Source organism: Haemorhous mexicanus, chromosome 18, assembly GCF_027477595.1.
Source record: "Haemorhous mexicanus isolate bHaeMex1 chromosome 18, bHaeMex1.pri, whole genome shotgun sequence".
NCBI lineage: Eukaryota > Metazoa > Chordata > Aves > Passeriformes > Fringillidae > Haemorhous > Haemorhous mexicanus.
The window spans coordinates 8,823,898-8,851,791 of record NC_082358.1 but is presented as its reverse complement, the minus strand read 5'-3'; the positions used below and the strand labels follow the sequence as shown (position 1 = coordinate 8,851,791).

At 60.1% G+C, this 27,894-nt stretch overlaps 3 protein-coding genes across 4 annotated transcripts; 2 read left to right on the top strand and 1 right to left on the bottom strand.

Annotated features, from left to right (window-relative positions):
- The first annotated feature begins 142 nt into the window (after nt 1–142).
- FKBP1A (FKBP prolyl isomerase 1A) lies at nt 143–9,308 on the top strand. The gene is made up of 5 exons (XM_059862641.1): nt 143–280; nt 387–434; nt 6,301–6,413; nt 7,132–7,284; nt 8,280–9,308. Exons 1-4 carry the CDS (start codon nt 157–159, stop codon nt 7,258–7,260), a joined length of 414 nt encoding a protein of 137 aa, XP_059718624.1. The 5' UTR covers nt 143–156; the 3' UTR covers nt 7,261–7,284; nt 8,280–9,308.
- Nucleotides 9,309–11,178: 1,870 nt separating this feature from the next.
- Nucleotides 11,179–14,373, top strand: SDCBP2 (syndecan binding protein 2). Of its 2 annotated transcripts, XM_059862621.1 has the most exons (9): nt 11,179–11,425; nt 12,040–12,105; nt 12,227–12,302; nt 12,537–12,640; nt 12,809–12,970; nt 13,219–13,394; nt 13,462–13,633; nt 13,760–13,851; nt 13,935–14,373. In XM_059862621.1, exons 2-9 carry the CDS (start codon nt 12,052–12,054, stop codon nt 13,987–13,989), a joined length of 891 nt encoding a protein of 296 aa, XP_059718604.1. In that variant the 5' UTR covers nt 11,179–11,425; nt 12,040–12,051; the 3' UTR covers nt 13,990–14,373. The 2 variants fall into 2 exon arrangements, with proteins under 2 accessions (XP_059718604.1, XP_059718605.1); XM_059862622.1 differs by lacking the exon at nt 11,179–11,425 and having other exon boundaries at nt 11,445–12,105.
- On the bottom strand, nt 14,361–26,874 carry SNPH (syntaphilin). Its single transcript, XM_059862609.1, has 5 exons — nt 26,823–26,874; nt 20,068–20,455; nt 19,416–19,517; nt 17,698–17,847; nt 14,361–16,844 (listed from the first exon to the last, which is right to left on the bottom strand). Exons 2-5 carry the CDS (start codon nt 20,370–20,372, stop codon nt 15,707–15,709), a joined length of 1,695 nt encoding a protein of 564 aa, XP_059718592.1. The 5' UTR covers nt 20,373–20,455; nt 26,823–26,874; the 3' UTR covers nt 14,361–15,706.
- Nucleotides 26,875–27,894: the final 1,020 nt, after the last annotated feature.

Genomic DNA, 27,894 nt, shown 5'->3' with positions numbered 1-27,894 from the left:
GGCTCCCTCATGGCCGGGCCGCGTTCCCCCGGCAACCGCGCGGTGCCGAGATGGCGGCGGGGCGGGGGGGTGGAAGATGGCGGCGGCCAGGGCGGCACCGCCGGGCGGGATCTATGGAAGGTCGGGCGGGATCTATGGAAGTGACGGGCGGGCTCTATGGCGGTGACCGCCGCGGCTGCGCACACGCGGCCCCTCCTCCGTCGGGCTGCGGGCGCTGCGGGTGCGAGCGGCACCGGCACCGGCATGGGCGTGCATGTGGAGACCATCGCCCCCGGCGACGGTGAGCCGCGGCGAGCCCGCTCCCCCCCACCCCCTCTCCCTGCCCTCCCCGCGGGTCCCGGTGCGGGTCCCGGTGCCGCGGGGTGATGGCGCGTGTCTCCCCGCAGGGCGGACGTTCCCCAAGCGCGGCCAGACCTGCGTGGTGCACTACACGGGTGAGTGCGGGGCGAGCCCGGGAGTGGAGGGGCGGGAGGGTCGGACCGGCCCGGACACCGGGGGAGCGGGGCCTCCCGGCCCCCCCGCCCCTGGCTGCCTGCAGGGACCCCGGGCGCGGCGGCTCGGGTGGGCCGCGGCGCTCCGTGGGGAGGAGAGGGGTCCGGGCCCCCTCGGGGGCCTTTCCCGGGGGGTGCGGATGAGCCCCCGGGCGGGGGATGGAGGTCCTGTCGGTGCCCGTGGCCGTGGAGAGGCCCCGTTGTCCCCGTCTTTCCCGCAGCCTTTTCAATGAAAGGGCCTTTCCCACGCGTATCTAGCCTTCTTTCTGGGGGTGCACTGGGGAACGACCCAGAGGGGACCCGAGGCGCAGGCAGGGGCACCCCGGGTGGAGCCCTGGGGGTCCCAGGGCAGCCGAGACCGTGGGCTGTGGGGCGGCCGGGCCCGGAGCCCTTATGGGCTCCGCGAGTCATCCCCCGGGAGCTTGGGGCTCTGCTTCTTCAGAGCGGGGTCCCTCCTGCCGCAGCTTCCTGCAGGAGTGCAATCCCCCTCCCTAGTCCTGCCCCAGTCCCTTCTCCATTGTAGGGTGACACCAGGGGTACCCGTGGGGCCACCCCAGACCGCATCCTTGAGTTTTCTGGGGGGACCCCGGTGTGCATAACCAGGGTGCTGTTGAGTGGTCGGGGTAGTGCTTTGGTGAGGGGCTGCCCTAAAGCCGGGGAGGGTCATGTCCTCCAGCAGCCTTCTGTGAGCTGGGGGGGGGGGAAGACACCAATCTTAGGACCCCAAAAATGCTTTGAGGATCGCACTGGGGGCTCTTGTCCCCCTGGGCTGCCTTTTGTACAGCGTTGGCTCAACAGCGTGGTAAAAATGAGTTAATGACTCATTTATGACTGTTTTTGCTAATAACCAATTCCCCTTCCCGCCCCAGCGTTTTCCGCCTCCCCTTGCTCCCCTTGGGGGGCTGGGGTTGCCCCTCTTTGCAGAACGGGGCTCGGCCTGCTGGGAGGGCTCGGCGGGCATCCAGCCCATCTGCTGCTCCTCCGTCTCCCCGTCCTTCCCGTTCCCTCATCAGCAGGGAGAGGAAGCAGTTTGGTCTGCCCGGCCGCCCCGTTTCCTCCGCCGGTGGAAGAACAAAGAGAGGCTGGCAGGCAGTCAAGTGGCTCCCGGTGGGCCAGTCCTGCTGCCTGCCAGCCCTTCCGACTCCCAACCCTTCGGCTCCCTGCGCCAGCTCTCCCCTCCTGCTGGAGCTTGGCTGCTCTCCCCAGCCCTGTCCCCCATCCCAGCAGAGCTGTTTGGGGGTCACTAGCATCCTGTCCCCACGTCATGGTTCTTCAGGCAAAGTGCTACGTGGGTGACTTGCTCACAATGGACCCTCCCCAGAAGCAGTGATGTGCTGCGCCTGGGAGACATTCTCTAATTTCCTTTATTTTATTTTTTGTTATTATTGTCTCCATTTGTCCTTTATCCCCACCCCCGTTCCGTCTGCAGGCAGCTCCTGCCCCCACCCCCCCGCCTCGGCAGGCAGCAGGAATCAAACACCTCCAGGCCCTGATGCCATTTCCCTGTGTCTGCAGCGCAGTTCCTGCAGCTGGCTCTGCCAGAGACAGGAGCGGGGCTTGGCTCATGGGAAACCTTACAAACCTTTGATTCCCAGCCTGGTCGCAGCGCTCCCGGTCCCAGAGTAGCATCAGGGATAGTGGCAGAGTGCATGCTGGAGGTGCCGAGCTCCAGGACTCCTTCCAAAGCCCTGCGTTGGCTCCGTCCCCAGCTGCCCTTTGCTCCAGTGCTGGGGAGATCCAGCCTGTGGTGTGCAGGAGGCAGCTCTCCCTGTGCTGGGTTATGGATGCACAGTGGTTTGGGTAAAAACCATTTGGGGAAAAAAACAGTGATCCAAGGGGTTGGGACTGTGGGGAGGCAGCTTGGTCAGCCAGCAGCTGGTGCTACTTCTGCCTGTGCCCAGGCTCCTGCTCCATGGGCCATGGCCCTGCCGAGAGCATCCCAGAATGGACAGACAGCCCTGGTGCAGGAGGGCAGTGCAGAGGAAAGAGGTGGAGAGAAGAGCAACCTCCTTGGAGATGCCAGTTGCTTATGCTGGGGTTGCAGAGATGGAAATATATGGGGGGAGTTGGTGGAATTGAACCTGTTACCCTTCCTTCCTTCCAGGTCTTGGGTCTTTTTGTGGAGAGTTTGTGCCACGGAGTGTCCAAAACAGCCTTTGATGTGAAATCTGCTTCGTGGGGCTCTTAAAGGGGCTAAATCAAGTTCCCTGATGCACCCAGTGTGTTCAGCACACTTTGCTTTGCTTGCAGCAACTGGCATGGGGGGGAATGGAATGTGGGAGTGAGTCAGTGGGGAGAGGATGTGGATTGGGGGCCAACAGAGCCAAGCCCCCCTGAGTCAGAGCAGGGAGCAGAGCGGGGCTGCTGTGCAGTTGGGGGTCCTGCAGTGCTGGTGCTAGGGGGACCAGCTGTGTAGGGAGACTGTGGGCACCCCACTGCGCTTCAGGCGGGGAAGTGGGGGGCCATAGTCATTCTGGGGAGTGCCAGGACAGGAACAGGTCTGACATGGATTGGCCAAATGGCTTTGTCTGAGTGGCAAAGCACACTCAGCATGTGGGGTTTCTGAGGGAGTTGGGCTTGGAGCGGAGATGGATACTGGAGGAGCCTGCCTTTCTCCAGCAGGATAGCACTGAGGGGACTTCTGTCCTCCTGTTGCGCCTGTGCACAGTCCCTGGGGCAGTGATGCTCCCCTGCCTGCTCTGGGTGCTGCCCTCGATGCTCTCCCACTGCTCAGTGAACATCCTGTGGTCAGGAGGTGTTTTCTCCTCAGTGTGCGACTTCCAGTCTGTAGGATGTGGCAACTGTGGGAGCTCAGAGCTGTCTCCTGCACCCCCTTCCCTGCCTGCACTAGGGTCCTCTGTCCTGCCAGACCTCAAGAATGGTGGGCAGAGCCCTCTCCCCACCCAACTGTGGGTGATAATGGGGTGGGCTTGAGTGATGGGGAGTGCTGGTGGAGGCAGGATTGAACCTCATCCAGGCATCCCTGCCCTGAGCAGGGGTTTGGAGCATGCTGGATATTCCAGGGCTTCTGAGAAGGGTTTTCCATCCTGTCCCAGCTGGAGCAGAGGTGCCTGCCCCACTGCTCTGGTCTCTTCCTGCCTCTCCTTGGGAGGCTGGCTCTGTGCCGGAGCCCCTGGGCAATGGTCGTGCCAAGGATCAGCACCGAGGAGGGGATGGAGGGGGTGCGGGTGGGGCTCCCCCAGCAGAACCCGACCCGGCAGGTTTGTCCCAGGGCTGACTGTGCCTGCTCCAGCACCGCTCTCCGCCGCCTCTGCCCGCCCAGGGGGGCCCGGAGCCAAGTCGCACGTTGCAGCCGGCGTCTCCTAGCTCCTGCCTGCCAAGTGTGGCAGAGACCTGGCAGGGCCACGCTGCCCGGCTGGGGCTGGGGCTGTGCTCCAGAGCCCCTACTTCATCCCATGGCTGCTGCAGCCTCAGCTGTAGGCCTCTCTGTTCTTCCTCACTGTGATTCCCTGAGACCCCTTGGGGTCTGCATAGACCGGCTGGGATTTCTGGGGGCTCAAATCCTTCTGGATGGGAGCCAGGGCAAGTGGCAGGTGGCTCTCCACAATCCACCTGTGTGAGCTCTGCCCTTCTTGCAGGGCCGGGGGGTGACAAGCATGGAGCCCTGTCAGGGGCTTGGATAAGCTGGGATGTGCCAGGGGCTGTCTGCTGCTCCTGGGCTCTGCTGGGGTAGCTGCTTTTGCCAGAAGATGGTTTTCCTCCATAATAGCTTTAAGATCTCGTTATCTCCTTGATCAGGGATGGCAGGGATGAGGAAATGGTTGCTCATACTTGTCCAGGGCTGGAGAAGTGTCCCAGGAGGCTTGTGGGCAGACGAAGTGCCTGAGATGAGGATGCAGTCTCTGAAGGATTGGAGCCTCTTTGTTTTCCCTGCTGGCATGATGGGGGAGCATGGCCAGGCTCCCACATATGACCTTCATCCTGGTTCGGGAGAGCTGAGTGATCGATCCCTCAGGCTGCTGCAACCAGCATAGTCCATCAATCCCTCTCTTCTGCAGCCAGGGAACTGCCAGCTCTGAAACACTTCCTGAGGCTGGACTAGGACAGGTGAGCTGGGCAGTAGAGTCAGGCAGTGCCATCCACTCCCATACAAGGTTGGCAGCATCTCCTGCGCTGCTGCTGATGCCTCTGGACATCGAACAGGATGCACTTTTGCAGGCTGCAGATGCCCTGGGAGCATCCCAGTAGTCACTGCTTGCTGTGACAAGCAGAGGGTTGTGCTGCGTGGCCCCTGGTGTTTTTCCTTGGTGAATGTCCTGGGAGAAGGGTGGCAGCGAGCTGTCCTCTCTGTCCCTCCTCAGCCACCTTGGCCCAGTGCTGCACTGGAGAGCTGGGAGCCGAGTCAGGGTCAGCTGGGGCCACAGCCAGGCAGCGCTGCTGGTGCCAGCCAGCATGGGCTGCCCCTGTCTGCTGCCAGGCAGGAGGAAGGCCAGTGGACGGGAGCGAGGAGCAGTGCCAGATGGGCTGGAAGCAGGTTCAGCAACAAGAGATTTATCCTGGAAGGAGGAAATGAGAGAACTCCAGATTTACTATTCCAAAGTCCAGCACTACAGCGGGACCGGCTGAGCTGACGCTCGACGCACTGGACAAGGGATTTTTGCTGTCTGTTAAATTAAAATCTTAATTCTACTCCCTGAGAGGAGCCCACAGGTCTTTGTGCTTATTGCCCCTGCAAAAGTAATGTAATTTTTCCCATTCCCTTCTTTCTGTTCAACATTTCCCATTACTGTGGCTGCTGGTCCCTGTGTGCCATTCCCTCTGGTCACTGTGCAAAGAGGGGCTGAGCTCCCCCATCCCATCTTTTTCACAGACACATTTTCCATTGCACACATGCCCTGGCAAAAGGAAGTCAATCTACCCTATGCCATCCTGAGGAAGTTTGGTTTTTCAAGACTGTAGAGCAGTTTACAGTGGGGATAGCAGGATTTTCCAGCTGTTTTGGGAAGTGAAGAAGTGTTTCGGAAGAGAGTTTAATTTTGCTCTTATCACACAGGGTTTATTGTACAGAGCACTAGCTGTGTTAATGTAGATCTGGAGCTGCTTTACAGGAGTTGACTGGTGGAGTTACTGCTCCTATAAGGCAGCGCCAGCTCCAAGATTCCCCAAGAAGGTCAGGCAGGGAGCAAGGGAGGGGAGGAAATTCCTCCTTAGCTCATGTTGGGGAGTTATATTTAGCCCTGGGGATATCAGCCTGGCTCAGCCCTTGCTGGGGAATGAGGGCTGCCCCAGGCACATGCATCCAGCACTTGATGCTGCCTCTCCTCGTCCTCATTCCCGGGTCCAGGAGGGATTTGGCTTAGATCAGCTGGGCACAGGCAGGGCTGGAGGCCAGTCACAGCCTCCAGATGCGGCACTAGAGTGTCATCAGTGCTTTGGGTGCCTGAAGATAGAAGCCTGGTGAGTGAGAGGTGTGTTTGCTGGTGGGGTGGGAAGTACAGGGTTGGATCCTGCTGCCTGATGATAAACGGCCGTTGGTGGTGCTGCAAGGTGGGCAAGATTTTCTTCCCCCATCCATCTGCTCCCCTGTCAGTCCTTGGTCCTGGCCCAGAGGAGCACTGCTCTTTGGGCTGAAACAGTTAAGTGTCATCCTTCCCTGCTCTGGAATGGAAGATGCCACAGGGGTTTCCCCTCCTGTACAGGTGTTTCCCAGGGAAAAGGAGGACAAACTGAGACACATCTTTGACTCAGAGCTATGTGACTGTCACCTGCTCGGGCTGCCAGGTCACAGCATCTCACGTTGGCGTGTGTGGCTTTGTCCCTGTATCACCATCTCCCTCTCTCTCCCCAGGTATGCTGGAGGATGGGAAGAAGTTTGATTCCTCCCGTGACAGGAACAAGCCGTTCAAGTTCGTGATGGGCAAGCAGGAGGTGATCCGTGGCTGGGAGGAAGGAGTCGCTCAGGTGCCTGGAGCTCCTCTGCCTCGCCCTCCCCGTGCCAGGCTGTGCCGCGCCGGGAGCTGCAGCGTGGGCAGGAATCAGTGTGCATGCAGCTCGTTCCCTCTTTTATTATTTCTTTATTTTATTCCCCTGTTCCACCCCCTCAGCACTGGGAGGTGTGGGTGTGAATATCACCTTCTGCATTGCCACCTGCCAGCTGGCAGGAATGGAGCCGGGCCAGGCCCCAGCAACACCTACGGCACGTCGGTGACTCAGCGGTGACATTTCTGCTCTGAGTGAGCTCTGGAGGAGCACGGCGGGAGCGCTCAGGCCTCCCGGGCTCCAGAGCCCACGCGCAGGGAGGGCTGGTGGGCACAGCACAGCTCCGGGCTGTGATCCCACACTGTGGGCACAGCACAGCTTCAGCTCCTGCCCGCGTGACGCTGCTCACTCTGTGCCATGCTGGCAGCACAAGCACAAGGATGCTGGTGGCTGGAGGGAATGGCCTGGCATTCCCTGCCTTCCCTTGTGTGAAGGACGTCTCAAGTCCTGCTCCTTTTCCAGCCCATGCTGCCTACCTTTTCCCTTGGGCATTCTTCCTGTTTCTCTGCTTTGTGCAGCCTGGGTCTGTGCTCTTGGCCAGTGTAGGGAAAGCAGCGGGGACAGGTGTGTGTGGCCCTCCTCTGTCACTTTGCAGTTGTGCCCATCTCCTGATGTCCCTGTATTTCTGTTCCTACCCCAGATGAGCGTTGGTCAGCGGGCAAAGATGACCATCTCCCCAGATTATGCCTACGGCTCCACTGGCCACCCAGGGATCATCCCACCAAACGCCACTCTAATTTTTGACGTGGAGCTCATGAAATTGGAATGACCCATCCCAGCACCCTGTCCTCGGGTAAGGAGGGACAACTTCTGCCAAGGACTGTGTGGATTGAGGACAGCTCAAGACCCCTGTGTTTGATCTTGGGACGGTGTGGGGAGGTGGGGTGGAGGTAAGGGGGGAGTGGCCAGTAGTGGGGAATATGAGAAGGACAGGGCAGGTCTCTGTGGGTAAAAGTTGCTCTTGGGAGTCTGATGAGCTGGGGTTCAGATCACTACAGTGCTACATTCAAAGTTCCTAGCCTGGCTGAGCAGGTTCCTGTCGGTTCTTTGTGCCTTAGGTTCTGAGTGTTGTTGCACCAGGGGGGCTCAGTTGCTGCATCCCTCCTGCCTCTCATGCTGCCAGGGCATGGGACTGATGGTGTGGGCAGGAGGCAGTGACTATGACCCAAGGGTGGGAGCACTTCTGCTATGGAGACAGGCTGAGAGCTGGAGTTGCTCAGCCTGGAGAAGAGAAGGCTCTGGAGAAACCTTGGAGCACCTTCCAGAGCCCAAAGAAGCTTCAAGAGAGCTGGAGAGGGACTTTGCACAAGGGCCTGAAGTGATAAGGCAGACAAGGGCAAGGCAGAACAGCTTCACACTGACAGAGGGCAAGGTTACATTAGGTATTAGGGAGAAATTCTTCCCTGTGAGGCTGGAGGAGCCCTGGCACTGGCTGTCCGGAGAAATTATGGCTGCCCCATCCCTGGAAGTGTCCAAGGACAGGTTGGATGGGGCTTGTAGCAAATAGACTAGTGAACAGTGTGCCTACCTGTGCCAGGAGCCTGAAACAAGATGGGTCTTTAAGGTCCCTTCCAACCCAGCCCATTCTGTGATTCTGTGGGGCTCTGCCCTGGGCTGTGAGGTCCCCATGGTGTGGGCAGGGTGGGGCTGTGCTCCCCCCTGTGATCAAGGCTTGACTGCTGCTCTGAGGGCCCAGTGTGGTTTGTGTGGAGGCTGCTGTGCCCTGGGCACATTCCCTCCTTGTCCAGCAGGCAGCTCTGTCACACTGCCTCTCCTCTCTCCACACAGGTTTGGCACATGGAGGAATCCAGAATCTCAGCTTCAAGAAGAGTGCACATGACTTTGTACGGAGCTTTTCCTGATAGTCCACTACACTCATTGTATAACCTTACACCTTGATTGAATGCCTTTGGTCACTAAGCTTTGCGTCTGACTCTTCCTCCTTGTATCGTGTTTTTATGTCTTTTTAAACTATACACCGTAAACCTCAACTCTTTTTGGGTCAAGTTCTTAATCTTATTTTTGTTCCAGGTGTAGACTACGTTTTCCCAGTAGCACGCAGATGGGCTGACCTTAGATAGGAGTCATTTGAACAAAAGGAATCCTGTTAGTTACTTGTTTTGGTGCAGATTTATGGTGTTTCCAAACCAGAAATTGCTGCTGCTGCAAAAGCCATAGCAGAGTGAGGTTGTCGAGGCTGAAGGGATGCAGAGAGCAAGGTAGCACTAGGATTGTTTATAGGAATTCTGCCTGGAGTGGGACAGCGAGGGAGCCTGGCCTTTCCCTGCTCCCTGGGGAGCATCACTGCAGGCCTCGTGGGTTTGCTCTGGGAAAGGAGGGCTGCTCTGCCCCTGCTTCACCCTGCCATCTCATGGTGGGCCTGCCTTCCCCTCCAGACCGCTTTTGGATTTAGGGAGTTGGGTTTCCACCAGAGCTCCACCACACCCTGAAAATCCCGTAGCATGGAGCTTTCTTTAAGGAAAAAGGAAAACTGGACAAAGGGAAGGTGCTGTCTGCAGGGGAGGTGGTGGGGGCTCAACTCAACAAAAACGCCTCTGCCCTCCTTCCCCGTGGAAAGGAACCATCAGCCCCCCGTTGTCCCTGCTCTGAGCATACCTGCCCATTCTCTCCTGCCACCTGATGCTGGTCATCGCTGCTTGCCTGGTCTCACAGGACGCATAGCTGTCCCCTGTGCCCCTCCCTCTGCCCTGCCCAGTCCCTTGGTAACAGAAATTCCCGCCGGTCACTTCCTTCTCCGCCGCACAAAGGTATCCAGTTTATTATCGCAATAAAAACGCTTTATGCTGGCTTTTCTCAGCTCTGTGTCCTGGAGGTTCTTCCCTCGCTCGTCTGTCGCTCAGCACAGCAGGGGCTGGGCTGGGCTCAGGGGGTGCTGTGTGGGGTGCTGTGGGTGCTGCTCTGGGCTTTTAGGGTGCTGTGCCAGACTCATGGGGTGCTTTGGGTGCTGTGCCAGGGTCGCAGGTGCAGTGCCAGGCTCAGGCAGTGCTGTGCCAGGGTTGTGCTGCTGTGCCATAGTGTCAGGCTCAGGTGCTCAGGGAGCACAGTAGGGTGCCTGGGGCTCCTGTACTCTGTGGGGAGGTGATGGCAGCTTGCTGGAATTTGCATAATTAATTGCCTCACCATAACCTATTAAGCATTGCCCTCACAGCCTCATGCCCTTGTGGCTGTGACTCAGCCTGGACTGGAAGCATGAAGGATAGATGGATGCATGTTCCCATGGTCCTTGCAGCTCCAGGGAAGCGTTTCCTTGCACCTTTCTGGATTTCAGTAGTTTTTGAAAGCTGGACATGGCACATGGGGCACAGCACATCACCTGCTTTGGGCTTTGCTGCTGTAGTTGTGGGTGTTGTGTGTGTAGGACTTGCTCAGGGCCAGTGCCTTGTTCCTCTGCTGACAGCCTTTGATCAGTGTGCCACAACTAATAACACAGCCACGATCAATAACACAGCCTGTCCCAGCTGCCAAGCAAAGTTTGTGTGTAATGGGTCCTGGAGGGAGCAGTGGCCCTGGGGCAGGAGCAGCTCAGCCATTGGGATGCATCCAGGAGCACTGGTGCTTGCACAGGGCCCTGCAGGAATGAGCACTGCCCTTAAATGCGGCTCAATTAAGCAGAACAGGAGCTTGGGGGGCACCAGCACCCTGCTCTGTCCTTTGCTGTGGCCCTTTCTGGGTGGAAGCTTGGGGCCAGTTTGTGTTTCTCTTCTGCAAAGCACTTTCCTTTAATTATTAACCAGGGCCAAGCAGTGCCATGGCTTCTGGCTGGGGCTAAGCCAGGGCAGGAGGGAGGCTGAGGGAAGCCCCCTGCCCTTGGGCCTTCAGCCCCTGCAGAGCTCCTGAAGCATCCATGAGTGCAGGTGGGGTGTGAGTCCTTACAGCTGTGGTTTTGTGGGGATGAGGGTTTCAGGGAATGAACAGACTCCAGGAAACAATCCTCTCTGTCTGTGTAGGACGCTCTCTGTCGCTGGTGCTCAGGCTGTTCTTGTCCTGGGCTGGTCAAGGCAGCTGGACACCATCCAGCTAAAAATAACACCAGTAAATAAAACACTTCCTCCTGGCCTGGCACGCCAGAGCAGAGGCACAGGGAGCTGGGGCGTGCCTGGCTGTGGCTCCACAGTGAGACTGGCCCCATGCCGGGCAGCTCTGGGCTGATGCCACCCGGTCCAGGCCTGCCAGAGCGCCCTCAGCACCCCCTGCCCGGCCCCTGGGGACACGGTGGCCCATGGCATCCTCAGTGCTGACAGCAGAATGTCACTGCTGGAGGGCTGGATCCCCAGGTGGCATGGTGATGGCCCATGGCAGCAGGATGCCACGGCCACCCCAACTGAGCTCTGCGCTGGCTCAGTTTCTCCACCTGCAGCATGGGACTCCCACAGCTGGCACATGTCCCAGGTGACGTTGGGAAGGGTGTGGGACATGGGATCCCGGTCACGGCCGCGTCAGCCCCACGCGCCAGGGCAGAGAGGTGTCAGCGGGAGCCACCGCCCACACAGGGGATCATGGTGGGGACCCTCCCCCTTCACCCCCCAGCAGGGTCTGTGGAGCCCAGGAAGGATAATGGGGGGGGGGAAGTCCCAGTCTGGGGGCCAAGCTGTGTGCTGGGGGTGGCAGGAGAGGTGGTGCAGTGGGGTGCTCCATTTGGGGGGGGGGGGGGGTTAAGTCCAAACCCTGCTCTCCCAGGATGCCCGAACCTACAGAAAGCCATCCCTGTCCTTAATCCAATCCCTCTCCCGCCCCTGTAGTGCCAGGGCTGTGTGCATTGTTGCCTTCATCTTCTTCTTCCTCTTCCTCACCTGTGCCCTACCTAGCGGGGGTGCAATCAGCTGAGGCTGTCTGGCCCCTCCCTGGGCTGGGCCTGGCTATAAAACCCAGGGGCCAGGCAGAGGGTGTCACAAGGATCTGGGAGCTGTTAGCAGGTGAGTCCAGGGGTGCCAGCGTTGGACTTGGGGGGTCTTGTCTGTTGGATGCTGCTGCTATCCCTGGGCTGCAGGTGGGATCCTGCCTGGTTCCCGCAGGGCTCAGAGCTGGGTCTGGATTTGGCCCCTACACAATGAGTTTTGGATTATGAGTTTTGGGGCACAAGATGCCATAGAGTAGGTTTGGGGGGGCACAGCCTTGGGCACAACATGAGGTGCAGAGGGGGCTGCTAGTGTGTGTGAGGGCTGTTCCCATGGGACATCTAACTGCTGTGTCTGGGTAATGCTGGAATGGCCCCACTGGCCAGCTGGACATGGGGAGCAGAGGGGTCTGATGAGGGGCAAGGGGGCCATTCCCATGGGAATTCCCCCTCTCCTGTCTGGATGGTGTTGGGATGGCTCTGTGGGGCAGATGGACATGGGGAGCAGGACCTGCCCAGCACACAGCCATTTGTGTCCCAGCCACAAGGAAGTGGTGGTGGTGGTGACCCTGGTGACATAGCCTTGAGTCACACTGGAGACTCCAGGTGACAGCCCATCTCCGGTACACGGGCTGGGAGGGTTGCTTGGAGAGAGGCAGCCCAGTCCTTGAACCGCCCCATCCCTGTCCCCAGACTGCAGCAGCGATGGCAACACTCTACCCCTCCCTGGAGGACATGAAGGGCCACCAGGTCTTGCAGGTCAGTGCCAGCTCAGCAGTGTTACAGGGGGTGAGAAGACCCCCATGGGTCCCTGTGGGGTCTCACCTCAGAGAGTCCCCAGGGTGGGGGGCACAGCATTGAGCACCCTGTCTCTTGGCAGGCACAGGCAGCAGCTGGGGTGAGGACCCCCGCCACCACAGTGGTCACAGAGAAGCCGAAGCTCGCCTCAGGCACTGGTAAGGTGGGACATGATCAGCTCACCCTGTGCAGGGGCTGTCTGGGTGGGCAGTGATGCTCAGTGTGGGGGGGCTCAGCTGAGATCCCCCCACAGCTCAGTGCATGGGCTGGGGATGGGATTTTGGGGTCTCTTTTTGCTGGCCCATGGTCTGAGAGGGCTCTTGGGATGGAAGGGGCATTGGCTGTGGGTTGGGGGCCCCAGGATCTGAGACCACCCTGGGTATGTCCCTCAGAGCCTCCTGTGCTGTACCCCAACCTGGCCGAGCTGCAGAACTACATGGGGCTGGCGCTCTCCAGTGAGGAGATCCAGAAGAACCTGCACACGGAAGACAGCACTGTAGGTGTCTGTGCTGGAAGCTCCCTGCCCCATGGCTCCCCATGCCAGAACAGGGCTCCCTCTGGTTCCTCATCCTGCCTGAAAAAGGGATGCAGTGCTCCCAAGGGCTGAGGTGCACAGGGCCCTGTGTCCCCCCCTGTCCCCACTGACCCCCAGCTCCCCCCACAGGCACTGACCCCCGTCGGGCCCTCCCCAGGCCAGCTGGTTGCCCCCCTGAGCGGGAACAGCGCGGGGCTGCGGCGGGCAGAGATCAAGCCGGGCGTGCGGGAGATCCACCTGTGCAAGGACGAGCGGGGCAAGACGGGGCTGCAGCTGAAGAACGTCGACCAGGTAGGGGCTGGGCTGACACGGGGCAGGGCATGGCACGGAACTGTCTCATGGCATGATGTGACATAGCATAAGCATGACAGTAGAGCACAGCGTGACGTGGCAGTGTATCACAACACAGCAGTGTGTGGCATTAAATGTCACAGCGTGCCACAGCACAGCAGGGTGCAGATGGTATGGCATACCACGGTGCATGGCACGGCCACTGGTCCCTGTGCCAGCCCTGTGCCACCACTCCCCTGTGTCCCCAGGGCATCTTCGTGCAGCTGGTGAAGGCCAACTCGCCAGCAGCACTGGTGGGGCTGCGCTTCGGGGACCAGGTGCTGCAGATCGACGGCAAGAACTGCGCGGGCTGGAGCAGTGACAAGGCACAGCGCGCGCTGAAGAAGGCGAACCCTGAAAAAATCGTCATGGTGGTGAGGGACAGGTGAGTGCCTGGTGGCACCGGTGGGGTGGCAGTGGCGGTGGCAGCACTGACGGTGCTCTCCCCACAGGCCTTTCCAGCGCACTGTGACTGTGCACAAGGACAGCACGGGCCATGTCGGCATCGTGGTGAAGAAGGGGAAGATTGTGTCGCTGGCCAAGGACAGCTCGGCCGCCCGCAACGGGCTCCTCACCCACCACTGCATCTGCGAGGTGAACGGCCAGAACGTCATCGGCATGAAGGTAGGGCTGTGCCCTGGGGGTGCAGGACATGCCTGGGGAGTCCAGGATGTGGCGAGAGAATCCAGGAGGGAGGGGGATACTGAGCAAAGCTGGGCACCCCATGGACCCCCCCTCTCTCTCCTGCAGGATAAGCAGCTCATGGAGGTGCTGGCAGGGGCTGGGAACGTGGTGACACTGACCATCATCCCCACCGTGATCTACGAGCATATGGTCAAACGGTGAGAACGTGGGGCTACAAGGACCCCCACACCCCACAGGGACCCCTGGGTTCCCCCCACTGACCTTCCTTCCCTCTGCTCAGGCTTTCATCAGGGCTGGTGAAGTCATCCATGGACCACTCCATCCCTGACCTGTGACACCATCACTGCTGTTCTGGGAGCTGATGCTGGAAACCCAGAGGGCCTGCTGAGAGGACCCCACAGCACCTCCAAAGGAGCTATTCTAGCACAAAACCCCTTATGCTGTTAGAGTCTGGTGGCTGCTGGGCGGTTCCTCCTCTCCTCAGCAAGGATGGGGCAGATGTCCTGTACCAGGGTCCCACTGTTCCCATGTCCTTGCTTGGGCCACCCCCTCAGGGCAGATGCCAAGGGCTGGCTCCAGCCGAAGCAGACACAGACCCAGCAACATTTATTACATCCACCACAGACAGCGAGTACAGGACAGGGGAAACAAGAAGAGGGGGGTTACAGCTTTTTCAGTTCTGTATTTAAAAAATATATTATATAGATTTGTCTTTCAAATATAGTCGTTACATTTATTTCTTGGCAAAGCTTTGGATAGCCTAACAGACGTGTACACAGATCCACAAATACATTGCACGAGAGGCGAATATCCCAGCTCCACTTACATCTGCCCCGGCTGCCTGGACACTGCTGCTCCCCAAATTCTTCCCCCAGCACCTGGTGCTATGCTGGTGGCAGAGCTGCTGTCCCCACTGCCCCCCAGCATGGGCAGAGCTGGCAGAAGGGGGATGCAGGGAAGTGTGGGGCACACAGGATGTGGCATGTGCCCCTCTGGGGACCACTGGACACCGGCGTGTGGAGCGTCACCGGCTGCCAGGGCACCTGGCCGGTGGCACCCACGGGTGGGGGAGTGGGCTTGGGTTGGGGTTGGGGGCAAACACTGTTAGTTCAAGTCACGAAGAAACCACAGACATTCGTGGGGTGGGAGTGCGGCGCGCCCAGGGAAGCCCCAAGTCCCGCGTCCCAACAGCCCCACTGAGCAATCCTTGCTGTCTTTGTGTTTCAAGAACAACAAAAAAAAGGCATTTTTTCCGGAGGCCGCCAGCAAAGCGGGGATTTGGGCGGGCCGGGGCGGCAAAGGGCTTGGCTCTGCCTGTACGGCACTGCCAGCACCCCAGCAAAGGCATCCGAGCTCCAGCACGTGGTGGGATCACCGGCAGCACGGCTGACAGAACTGCAGGAGGGCCCGGTCCCGCTCCCCGGCAGCCAGAGTCCCAACAGCCGGGCTTCAGTCTGTACCCAAAAAAAAGTGAATATAGTGCAAAGCAAAGGGAGGGAGAGCCCACGGCTTCCTCGGGGGGCTCCGTGCGTGATCTGCAGCCCAGTTCCATCCCAGTGTGGGGAGGCATCTCCTAGGGAATGGGGGGCTGGCCCGAACCGCTCCGGAGCTGATCCTTGTGTCTGGACAGGACCCCCCCCATCCCCCTGCCCACAGACAGACCCCGCTCCTGGAGCAAGGAGCCGCTGCATCCCCAGCGCTCCATGCTGCCAGCGGCTCTTCGCCATCACCCGTCCGTGGCACGGCTGGCCCCGGGGATAACCCGGCGACAAACAAAAAGCAAATGCGAAGGAGGGAGAGCCCCCCTGGCGGGTGCAGCCCCCCGCAGCCAGAGGCACATGCAGGGGTGTCCATCGGCGCGGGGTGACGCTGGGTGCCAACAGCCCTCTTCCAACAACGGTTCTTTCCCTCCTCCAGGAGCTGGGGGCGGGGGGGGCAGCACACCTCGATGCGCCCACAGACCCCTCGGCCCCTTCCCACCCGCTAGTGCCACGCCGGGGCTTTACAATCAGCAGTCGGGTCCGTGGGGGCGGGTGGAGGGCGTCGGAGGGGTCAGGGCTGGGCAGTGCCTCCGGGGCCGGGGCTGGCGACGGGGCGACAGCCCATCCTGCGGATGGAGTGCAGGGCGACGGTGCAGCAGCCCCGCAGCAGCGAGCTGATGTTGTAGATGGGCTGGCCCTGCCGCCGCTGCGAGCGGCACAGCCAGGCCACCGTGGGCACCGCCGGCACCACCACCGCCAGCAGATCCACGATGAAGTGGCGGCTCCAGTAGCTCTTGGAAGGGTTGTTCTCGCAGCCGGTCACCTCCATCAGCTCCTCCTCCGCCACGCAGGCGATGGCCACCGAGGGGCTGGCGCTAGGGGGCTGCCGCACCGCCGGGTTGCAGGGGACACCCCCCTCGGCACTGGCAGCCGCCGTGGCAGCGTCGGGCTCAGCCATCATCAGGTCCGTGGGCCCGGCGGGGTTGGCGAGCTCGGGGACGGGCATCGTGTCTTCCATTTCAGAGACCCAGGCGGAGGTGGGGCTGCCCAAGCTGCAAGCCTGAGACTTCATCACCTTCTCTAGGATGGTGTCCAGGTCGGGCTGGCAGGGCACGAAGTCCGTCTGGATGGCCCGCTCCTGCATGCAGCTGGCCTGCACCCCTGCCTCCACGCTGCTCCGCAGTCCCAGCACCTTCTCGTAGGTGTTGCTGGGGGGCAGGCGGGTGCCGGGCTCACCCCCCACCTCCAGCGGGTCCGTGTGGCCCGGAGCCTCCTCCATCCCCACGAAGCCGCTGTCGGCACCCTCGTCCAGCGAGATGGTCTGCGAGCCGCCCACGTTGCGGTCCCCGGCTCCCTGGTCGCTCAGCTTGGTGTAGGTGGAGCTGCGGGTGAGGGATCGCGCCGGGGACCCCCCGGCCGACTCGCCGGCGCCCTCCTCCTTCAGCGCCCCATTCTGTGCCACCTCCATGCTGTGCAGCAGCGTCTCCAGCTTCTTGTTCTGGATGTTAATGTCCACAAAATACTTCTGGAGGCCTTTGTCCTTCTCCAGTAGGTTGTTCTTCACTGTGTCGATGACCTGCTTCAGCTGCTTGATCTCCTTGCGAGCCTCCTTCAGCGCCAGCTGGGCCTCCACGCGGTGGCACTCCTCCTCGATCCAGTCCTCCTGCATCCGTGACAGCTGCGTCTTCAGATCCTCGATCTCAGCATCCCTGCGGAGACGGGAGGGCACCACCGCAGCGCTGAGGGGGCTGCAGAGACAGCCCTGTCCTCTGTGCCCAGCACTGGGCTGCAACTACATCACCCAGTAACACTCCCAACTGGGAACAAGGGATGGATCCAATGGTTTAGGGACCCTCAGGAGTGATCCTCAGGGAGCCTCAGAATGATGCTCAGGGAGCCTCAGGAGCAATGTTCAGGGACCCCCGGGAGTGATGCTTAGGGACCTCAGGAGTGATGCTCAGGGACCCCAAGGATGGATGCTTAGGGACCCTCAGGAGTCATACTCGGGGACTCTCAGGATTTATGCTCAGGAACCCTCAAGACTGATGCTCAGGCCCCCCTGGCAGCCCTGTTTGGAGCAGTGGGAGCTCAGGGATCCCTGCAAGTGATGCTCAGCCTTCTCCCCAGAGGCTGCAGTGCCCAGGTCTCCTGAGGGCTGAGTGGGGGTGGGCAGGTGCCTCGGGCGGGCGCGTGGCAGCTGGCACGGCGGCGGGGCCATGCCTAAGCCTGAGAGGAGCAGATGGGGATTAGCCACCCTCTGACGCTAAAATTCAGCAAAAGCATGGCAGGGACTTAAACAGGGTGAGGGGTGAATGCAGCCACTGCAGGTGGGCCATGGGGATCCCCAGTCCCCAAATCTGCAGCTCCCAGGTGGGACAGGCAGCAGTGCCAGATCCCACATGCCAGCAATGCCATGGTACAGCTGTGACCTCGGTCCCAGGGCACGAGCATGAGGACATGGTGCCATGCTGGGAACTGAGACACCCAGAAGGACCAGTCCCAGACAGGAGCTGCCACAGTGGGTGGCAATGGCTGGTGCTGGCACCCTTCCCATGAGCTCACCTGTCCTGCAGCCGCTCTTGTGTGTCCTTCAGGCGAGCCTTCAGGTGCCGGATGCAGACCTCCTTCTGCTGCAGGGGAGTCAGGTACTGCTCCGGCGTCGGTGGCTTTATCCCATGGTTGTCACTGCAGAGGTTGTACTTGGACGAGCGCCTGCGGGGACACAGATGTCACCCACTGCCAGTGCCAGGGTCAGCACAGGCTTGACCCAGGGGTTCTAAGGCCTGCTCTTGGAGTGCAGCCCTGTAATACACCCCAAAGGAGCTCTAAGAGCAGGAGGGGCAGGGTGGGTGCATGAGGGTGCTGTGCCCTGGTGAGAGGGGCAGGGTGGGTGTCTTGTGTGCTGTGCTCTGGCAGGACAGACAAGGTGGGTGTCTTCGGTGTTGTGCCCTGGCAGGAGGGTGGGTGCAGCTCCTGAACACACCGGTGCTGCTGTCAGGTGTTGAGTGCTCTCTGGTGCTGGGGACTTTGCTGGGCCATGAGCAGAACCAGGGCCACCAAGGTCTCTGTGTGCCCAGAGCGACTTTCCTGGAAACAACTGATGTGGATGGAGACTCCCAGGGTGGGATCAGCCCCATCAGAGATGGAGGCACAAGATGGGGAATGGAAGGGTTTGGGATGGAGCAGGTCTGGAGATAGTGGCTGTCCTGCCCATGGGGAGCAAGCCAGAAAATCCAGCATCTGTTCTGGGCTGGCCAGCAGCACGTCTGGACCCTCCTTATGCCACCACTGTCACTGGGGCAAATGAAGTGACATTTCTGGCCCAAAGCCTGGGACAGTGCAGAGAGCAGGGGCTGGCCAGGGACAGGGCTCCACGGCCAAGCTGGGAGGCACATGGAGAGGTGGGAGCTGCACGAGTGGCTCTGGCATGACAGTGGGGGGGGACCAAACTCCCTATGAATGAATGGAAAGGAGGCATCCCAAAGCCCCCCTGCATGATGTCCATCAGCCCAGCAGCCTTTAGCCATGTCCAGAAGCATTGTGTGAGAGTGGATGCATTCCAAGCATCCATGCCTTGGAATGCCCCATGGCAGCAGGAAGGCCACGGCCCCTGGCCACAGCACGCATGGGACCTGCTCACCATGTCACCCTCAGGCCCCTCAGATCCTCCCAGAATGATTCCATGTCTGGGAGCTGGCGGGGGCAGGGGACAAGGGGGGCGATGAGCAGTGCACCACAGGCTGCTGTGCCTGCAGAGCTGGGGCTGGCACCCATCCCACAGCTCAGGGCCAGCTGTTTGTGCTCCAAACACACCCGGAGCTTCCTGCTGAGAAGCCAGGGGACCACTAGCTCTTGCCAAACCTTTGCTGGGCAACACAAGGGGATGGAAGCGAAGCTCTTGCCCTCGTGCCTTTGGTCTGGAAGGATCCGGGTGCTCCTTGGAATGCGGGAGTGGCAGGAGGGAGCGTGCAGCGTGCAAGCCACGGCCACAGCAGGACGGAGGGAAGAGGTCGGGGAATTCCTGGGTGGCAGGCGGGGGGACAGGGAGGGAGACGACACAACAACGGCGGCGGAGAGGTTTGGAGGAGGGTAGTGAGGGTCTGTGAGACACACCAGCAGCTCCACCAGCTCCGGCTCCCCCGGCCACCAAGCGCACAGCCTCGCTCCAGCGGCCCCTGCGCTCCTGTCCCTGCTGGCACCGGCACCGGCAGCACGGGGGGATTGCTCCCCCTGCCCGGGGGCACCCAGCAGCCGCCCTGGGGCCACGGGTGATGGGTTACCTTGGGGTGGGGCTGCTGTCGCTGCCCTTGCAGGAGCCAGAATTGCTGCTGCTGCTCAGCGAGGAGGTGCCGTAGGTGTCCCTCCCGGGGGGCGAGGGGCGCCTGGAGGCAGGGAGAAGAGGCTGTGTCTCAGGCCGAGTGGCTGAGGGCGCTGAAGACTTAAAGAAGGAGGCAAAGCCACTCCGTCCATAAACCCCGCGACTGCCAACCACCACACCGAGAACACACAAGACAAAAGGACAAAACAAACAGCAGGGATCAAAATCGCACGGACATGGCGACGGGCACAAAGGCAGGGCTGGGGGGGATGTCCTCCACCCGCTCCCCCTTCCCTGGCGTGGCAGCCCATGGATGCTGGCACAGCATCCTCGCACCCTGAGGACCTTGGGAGCCCCTGGGATCCCCCTGGAAGCCCCTTGGGAGCCCCATAAGAGTCCCCTGGGGGCACAGTCCCAGCATAGCTCGAGCCACATCTGCCAGAGCATCACCTAGACGTGGGCAGCTCTGCCTCTTCTCCCTGCCCACGCTGAGCCCGCACCTCCATAACGGCAGTCCAGGTCATGGAGACATTGGCAGGGGAATAAATGCTTTTTCCTTCTTTTTCTCTCTTTACCACTCAGCTCAAGGAGACATTTTCCAAGGGCTAACATACCTCCCAGTTTCACTGCCCCAACCCAGTGCTCTCCACCACTGCCTGCCTTCGCCTGGACGGACGGAGGGGTCGGTCCTGGCTGTGGCACAGACGGACAGAGGGACAGGGCGTGCAGCACTTGGGGAGCTGCATGCACGGACAGGGAAGTGCTGTGCAGCGGGCAGTGCCATGCAAACCCCCGAAAGCTGGGCTGGGGGTTCGTGCTGCGAAGTGGCAGCTGGTGGTGGAGGTGTGGGGATCGTGGGGAGCGTCTCATCCCGGCTGCAGGCGCTGGAGTCCAGTCCCGAGGCCAGAGGCTGAAGCATATTCACCTTCGTGATCCTGTGGACGCGCGTCTGCTCCCCGGCACGGACATGGCCACAGTGCCACGGCTCCTGGCCACAGGGAACTGCAGGCAAAGGCAACAGAGAGAGCAGATGAAGGCAGGAAAATGGCCCTGATGAGATGGGGCCCCTGTGGGGTGAGCCCTGGCACCAGGGCATTAGTATAGTCCCCAGGGCCACCAGTACCAGGACAGATAAGGACAATGTGCCCTGCACATCTGGGCTGTGCTTCCCACTTGTCTTCCATAGCCCAGAAATGCCAGAATGCTGCATGCCTGTAGTCCCACTGGGATCCTGTGGGCACAGGGCAAGGGTGTTCTTAATTTAAAAGGCAGATCAGAAGCAGAGCGGGTGCCTGCCCATGGTCTGGAGCCCCTTTCTCATCATGGGACAAACTTCCCCCTGCTCCCAGATCCCCATCCCTGTCAGGAAGCAGGGCAATGCCACGGGGACACAGAGTGCCTGCAGTGGGGGCATTACTGGGGGCAAAGATGTTACAAGGGCTCTGACCCAGCCATGGAGCTCCCCGGGCAGGCAGCTCTCCCTGCAGTGGGCTGGGTGCCTGCTTTTCCTTAATTAAGTGCAAATCCCCCATTCAGCAGTGAAATCAGGTGAGGAAGAACAGATCCCTGCATGATGAGGCAGCAGCTGCTAATCCCTAGGGAAACACAGAGCCCGCTTTCCTGTAAATAAATAGGCCAGATCCAGAGGCTTGCAGCACCTTGGGCACACGCAGGATGTGAGGGAATGAGGGAAGCATCTGCTCAGCATCCACATCCTCCTGAGCATCCATGGCACCTCTGTGCTCCCAGACTGCCAGAGACCGACGGGGATGGGGGCAGCACGGCGCCCACCCCCCCCCCCCCAATCCCCAGACCTATTCACAATGCCAGCATTTATCTCAGATTTTGGCAGAGCAATGCAGGAGATGGGACCTGCCAACAGACAATCGATGGGTGACAGGAAACACTCCATGCTGCTGGCCCTGCTCCAGGGGAGTGCGAGGAGTGGGACAACAGGGGAGGCAGAACAGAAAGGGGGGCACATCCAGCTCACCCCAGGGCAGCCTTCTACATTTGCAACCCCAGGTTATTTTTTTTTTCCGAGGGTACCTCAAAACCCACCCTGGCCAGCTCAGGTCTCTCCTCTGTCCAGGATTTGCTGCTCCCCGATCCCCAAACCAGAGCACTGGTGCTGTGAAGTCCCAAGTCCCAGCAGGCACAGTGCCCCATGACAGAGGGGTGCCAGCACCCCTGGGACACTGCAAGAAGGATTTGGGGATCCTGCTGCTCCCACCTGGGATGGATTTGCCAGGATGACCTGGGCTGGGAAAGGCAGTGTTGTGTCCTGCTGGATCACTGCTCCCAAGTGGGCAGCAAGCTCTGCCACTGCAGCAGCGTGAATCAGCATCCACCGAGAGCCATGCGTGGCCTGAGGCTGGCAGGAGCATCCTCCAGGATTCTCTGTCACCCTCCAGCAGCACATTTTGCAAGCAGGGATTTAGGGAGATTTGAGAGGGTTGATTCCTCACCCTCTCCCTGCAGTCCAGCGATATCTGATATAATCCCAGGGATGCCCATCATCAGCTCAGCTGTACCTGGATCTTCCCCACTCATGTCAAGGTCACCCTCATGGCACACTGATCTGTGCAGGGGTCCCTCTGTGCCCCAGCAAGTGCCAGCACTGAAGATGGCACGTGTGTGTCCAGCACATGGGGCTCCTGAGAGCACCCCACACCACACCCCAGGCATCTGCTGCCAGCATCACAGCCTGGGATGGCTCTGTGGGGACACCTGGATTTGGCCTCGTGTCTGGGGACCTCATTTCCTCCTCCTCTTCCCACTGCTGCAGACTTGCCTGGCGCCCACACCAAGGCTTGATGCCTCCCACAGCACCCAGGTTGTCTGGAATTTAATCTGTGATAATAAATTGTCATTATTCCCAAAGGATCAATGGGCCACTTCAGTGTCCCCAGAAGCCTCACTGTGCCCAGAGGCTGCCCAGGACAGGCAGGGTGGGCAGATTCAAAGCTGAATACACACCTTCCCACACCATACACATGTGGTATGTGGCTACTAAAGGCAGAGGAAATCACAGATCTGCACTCAGAATTACCTCCAGGAGGGACCAGGATGAGTAGCTGCAGCACCAATGGAACCTCACCAGGAAAATGAGGGGAAATCCAGGATTAACCCTGGTCTAGTGGGTGGCACCCCTGCCCATAGCAGAGGGTTAAAAAGACAGAATGGTTTGGGTTGGAAGGGATCATCTCATTCCAACCCTCTGCCATGGGCAGGGACACCTTCCACTATCCCAGGCTGCTCCAAGCCTTATCCAACCTGGCCTTGAACATTTCCAAGGATGGGGCAGCCACAGCTGCTCTGGGCAACTTGTGCCAGGGCCTCACCACCCTCACAGGGAAGAATTTTTTCCAAACATCCCATCTAACCCTGCCCTCTAGCAGTGGGAAGCCATTCTCTTGTCCTGCCACTCCATGTTCTTGTCCAAAGTCTCTTTCCAGCTCTCTTGGAACCCTTGAGGCAGTGGAAGAGGCTCTTAAGGTCTCTACCAGCTCTCTCAGCCTGTCTCCACAGCAAAGGTGGTCAGGGCAATTCATGGACCAAGACCAAGGTGACCTGGGGGGCACTGGCTTGTCTCCATACTGGGGGAGCCTGCTCAGTACAGCACCTCTGTGTCTGCCCTTCCCACCTGGGAATGACAGCATGGGTCAGGGTCTGACACTCCAACTTACACCAAATCCAGAGATTGTCCTGCAAACCACCTGCCTGTGCTCCAGCTCCCTGCAAATCCCCTAAAATGCAGCTTGAGGGCTCAGCAGGGTGGACACTACCCATTGCAAAGACCAGCGTGCTGCTGGTGCTGCTGACAGCAAAACTCCCTGTGAGGCTCCAGCACATATGGAGCAGAAGGGCAGAGCTTTTACAAACAACAGCACAAACCAGGGTTTGTTCCATGCAGAGGAATTAGCCTGGAGAATTCCTGATAAATAAAAGCAACGGGCCTTGATAAGGAAACAGCCGGAGCTACAGCATGAGAAAGAGGATCCCCCACAGAGGGCTGGGATGCAGAATCAGGACAACTCCCTCACAATGCCTCTGTCCCAGGGCGGTGACACCATGGGGCTCATCTTCTGGTGGGTCCCCAGCTCCTGCTGAACTACTGATCACACTGTGACAGTGATGGATAGCAGAGCAGGGACAGAGTGGGGGCCCACCCTGGTGCCCCAGAGGAAGATTTCCCCAGGCTCAGCTATATCACTGCCCCAGAGATGCTTCTTTGCCTCAAATCCTGCCACTTCCCCACTCCTTGCTGGATCCCCTGGCTGTGGCAGTGATGGACAAACCAGGCTGGGCAGGTATGGCCCTTCCTAGATGCTTCTCACATGGGAAACAGGGACACAGGACCTCTGGAGAGACCCTCATCACTGGCCCGGTGAAGCCTCCAATGGCTCCTCAGCTTGTTCCTCTGAGGGTTTGACGGCTGAGGCTCAAGAGTTTGCTCCCATCAGCTTCCAAAGCTCAGCTTCTGTGGGATTCAGAGGGATCCAGCTGCTGCCAGTTCACCCCATCCCCACAGGGAACAGAGAGGTGTGAGAGCCTGCAGCTCACTGCCAGTGTCAACCCTCAGCACAACACTGCTGTGCCAGCAGCTGCCACTTTTCCCTGGATTTCTCGCTCACTGCTTCCTTTGTCGAGGCTCCCATCATCCTGCCTGCTGCTGGATTCCTGTGTTTCCCTTGGCACATCCTGTGTGAGGAATCTTTTGCAATGGTGGCACTGAGCCCGAGCGTCTGAGAGCAGCTTCACCCACTGCAGAGACCTGGGAGAGAACCATGGTGTCCCCATGGGTCCCCTGCGACATCTTCAGCCTCCCAGGGTGAGCAAGATTAAAAGCAGAGCGAACACAGAAAGGGAAACCACAGCTTTGTTTTTTCAGGGGACAAAAAGGGCTCCCAAAGACCTACCCTGCCTTCCTGACACCGGCTCTACTTTTCTACACTCTAAAAATAAGCAAAGTGCTGGATGTGGCCAACAAGCAGCTGCTGATGGGGGGCAGAGCCCTTGTTCCTGAGCAGTGGCAATACCAGGGCTGTTGCACTGGAAAAGGGACTGGGATGCAGCTGGGTTGCAATGGGAAAGAGCAGGATCCACCAGCCGGGACTGGCAGAAGTCCGGGCGCAGGAGGGGGTCAGCACTGGGGCCACCACCTGGGCAGATGGGGACAAACATCCATGACTATGTCCACTCCTCCTCCTGCCCTGGGGGATTTCTGGGATACAGGGATTGCTTTGCTTTTGCTCCAAGAAGATTACAAGGATGTGGCAATATCTCTAGAGGCTGGGAGCCTCTGCTCCAGTGTAGATGGGTTCATCCTAAAGCTTCACCTGGGTCCCAGGCAGAGGGAGATCATGGAATCACAGACCCATTTAGGTAGGAAAATACCTTTAATACCTTCAAATCCAACTGCTAACCCAGCACTGCCCAGGCCACCACTAAATCCAGCTCAGGGCAGAGCTGAGTGCTCCGGGCACAAGCAGAGACAAACCCCATGGGTTGTTTATGCAACACCACCAGAAAAATCTATGTTGCTAAGAGTGGCTGTATCTCATTCCAAAAGGCAGGAGCATCTCCTTTTATTCTCCTGTTTGTTATAAAACGCTGAGTTGACATCCAGAGATTACAGGAAAACAGACACCATTTGGAAAGCTCGGGTTATGCAGCTCATCACTTTTCCAGCTGACCTGGCTGCAACTCCAAATGGCGAGGTGGCAATTCCCAGCCCTCATTAGCTAAAATAAGGTGCTTGACCAGAGGGCAAAGGCTGGGCTCCTACTGGGGACTCTGGAGCCAAAGGGAAATGGGAAAAGAGCTCCACGACATGTGCTGTAGCAGCATGAGAGAAGGAGTGGGACAGCCAGGATGCAGACCCCGTGGTCTCGCCCCAGGCCAGAAAGGTCAGCAGGATGGGATGGAGGTGACATCCCACAGCACAGCCCATCCTGCAGAGGTGCTCTGGCAGGAGCCGAGCTGAGCTGTGCGAAGCACAAGGAACAGCCCACTCCTTTGAGATACAAAGGCAAAAAACCTGGAAGACAAACCCAGCTTCCAGTGCAACAGCTCCGCCTCCCCGCCGTGCCTCGGCGCGGCGGAAGCAGGTCTCCCCTAACCACCATCCACCTTGAGCAAGGGCTGGAAATGACGGCGGTGCCGGGGGATTAGCCCTGGTCTCCACACCGCTGGGATGGCCTACTTTAACCACACACCTCATCTCCTGCCTGCTGCAGCACCTCCGAGATGGGAGCACGGGCACTGCCCCTCTGACCCCCACCCTGGGACCCCCGGAGACCAGGATTTGTATCTTCTGGCACACGGTCATAGCACAACGTGCCCGTTGCCCAGAGAGGGTGGGAACACGGATTTTATAAGCAGAACAGGCACCCAGCAGTGGGTTCTGTGCGACAGCCACAGAGCTGACCTTGTGGGGAGAACAGAACACTCAGCTCATCAACCCGCTGGGGTGTTCCTGTGTCCCTTTGGAGATGGAGCATGAAGCCATTAAATAATAAAATGTCAACTGCAGAGCAGCCTCAGCTCCTGCAACAGCCCATGCTGCCGGAGACACTTTGGGAGGCTGCACGAGCAGTTGTGGGGCTGGTGCTTGAAGGGAGAGTCTGGTGCATGAGAAGTGGGTCTGGTCCATGTGACATGGGGTTGGTGGATGCAGGGAGGGTCTGGTACATGAGATGTGGGTTTGGGGTGTGCAGTGAAGGTCTGGTGCTTGCAGGGAAGGTCTGATGTGTGTGACGAGGGTCTGGTGCAATGAGATATGGGTCTGGTGTGATGTGGGTCTGGAGTGTGCAGGGAGGGTCTGGTGGGCATGAAGTGGGTCAAGTGCATGAGATGTGGGTCTGGCAAGTGCAGTGCAGGTTTGGTGAGTGCAATGCATGGCTGATGCTGCTGTGTGGGTCTAGTGCATGTCACATGGCTCCAGGGCTGTGCAGCAGGACCGGTGGGTGTGGTGGGGGTCCAGGTGGGTTTGCAGTAAGGGTCACGTACATAAGATATGGGTCTGGTAAGTCAGACTTGAGTGCAGTGCATGCCATGGGGGGTCCAGCGCATGCCGTGGGCTCTGGTGCAGCAGTACGGGTCTGGTGTGTGCCGCGGGGGTCTGGCACACGCAATGCGGGTGTGCTGCGGGCCCGATGCGTGACCCGCCCCGAGCACCCTGTGCCCCAGGAACCCCCCCCGCTTCCACCCCCCCGATGCGGAGCGGCGCTGGCGGACCCGGCTGCGCCCCCCGCCTCCCCCCACCCCGGATCTGCAGCCAGAAAGGGATGAGTCACGGCGGCCGCGGGGCCCCGCACCGGGGGCCCCGCACCGCGCCCCCCGCACCGCGCTCCGCACCGCTCACCTGCGCGGGGCCCCGCCGATGTCGGGGGCGGCAGCGCCGGGGTGGGGGGCTCAGCGACCTGCCGGGGAAGGGAGAGAGCGGACGGTGAGCGGCGGCGGCGCGGGGCCCGGTTGGGTGCCCGGTGCGGTGCCCGGTGCGGTGCCCCCCGCCCCACCCCGCACCCCGCGCCCTCCCCCGCTTCCATCACCTGCGCCGGCCTCCATGGGTGCGGCGGGGCGGCCGGGAGCGCTGGAGGGATGAGGGAGGGATGAGGGAGGGATGGAGGAGGGAGGGATGGCGAAGGGAGGGAGGGAGGGAAGGATGGATGGAGAAGGGAGGGAGGGATGAGCCGTGCAGCTGCGTAATTTGCTCCCTCCTCTGCGAGCTTAAAGCGACGGCGCCGCGGGTGCCTCCCCCCGCCCCCCTCGCCGGGTTTCCCCCCGTTGCTATGGCAACTCCCCTCTGCCGGAGCGGCACAGCCGCCTCAAAAAAAGAAACCAGCCGGGCTATGGGGTCCCTCCCCGTCTGCGAAGCGCCGCGGGCCGGGTGTGCCCTGTGCCCGGTGGCCCTCGGCTCCTCGCCCCGCGTAACCCCGGAGGAGGAGGAGGAGGAGGAGGAAGGGGGGTAGCCGGGACGGCCCCGTGCTGCAGCCACCCGGCCCTTGGAGTCCCCCCGGCGTTGTGGTTTTCATTTTAAGCAGTACAGCTCTGAGGAGATTCCTGCCTCTAATTAGTGACGCACTTTCATAAAGTCAAGTCATTAAAAAACCGGAATTCTATGCCCCATTTCAATCCCTCTGGCTCAGCCCTAATCGCCGGGGCTGGGGTGGAGAAGCAGCAACAACCACCCCGAGCTGCTGTCCCGGGCTGTGACTGGCGTCCGGGAGGCTTGGGAAATGAGGCTGACGGCTGGCACGGCTCGGCACGGCACGTCCCGTTCTCCAGCACAGCCCGGTTACTCATGGCACTTCCCACACGCTTCCTGCTGTAACTGTCAAGATCAACCTTCCCAAATTATTTTCTGAGGAAACGTCTCGGGAGCCCCCGCGCCTCGTCCTGCAGCCTGTGCGGGGAGCAGCAGGGCACCGGCTCCG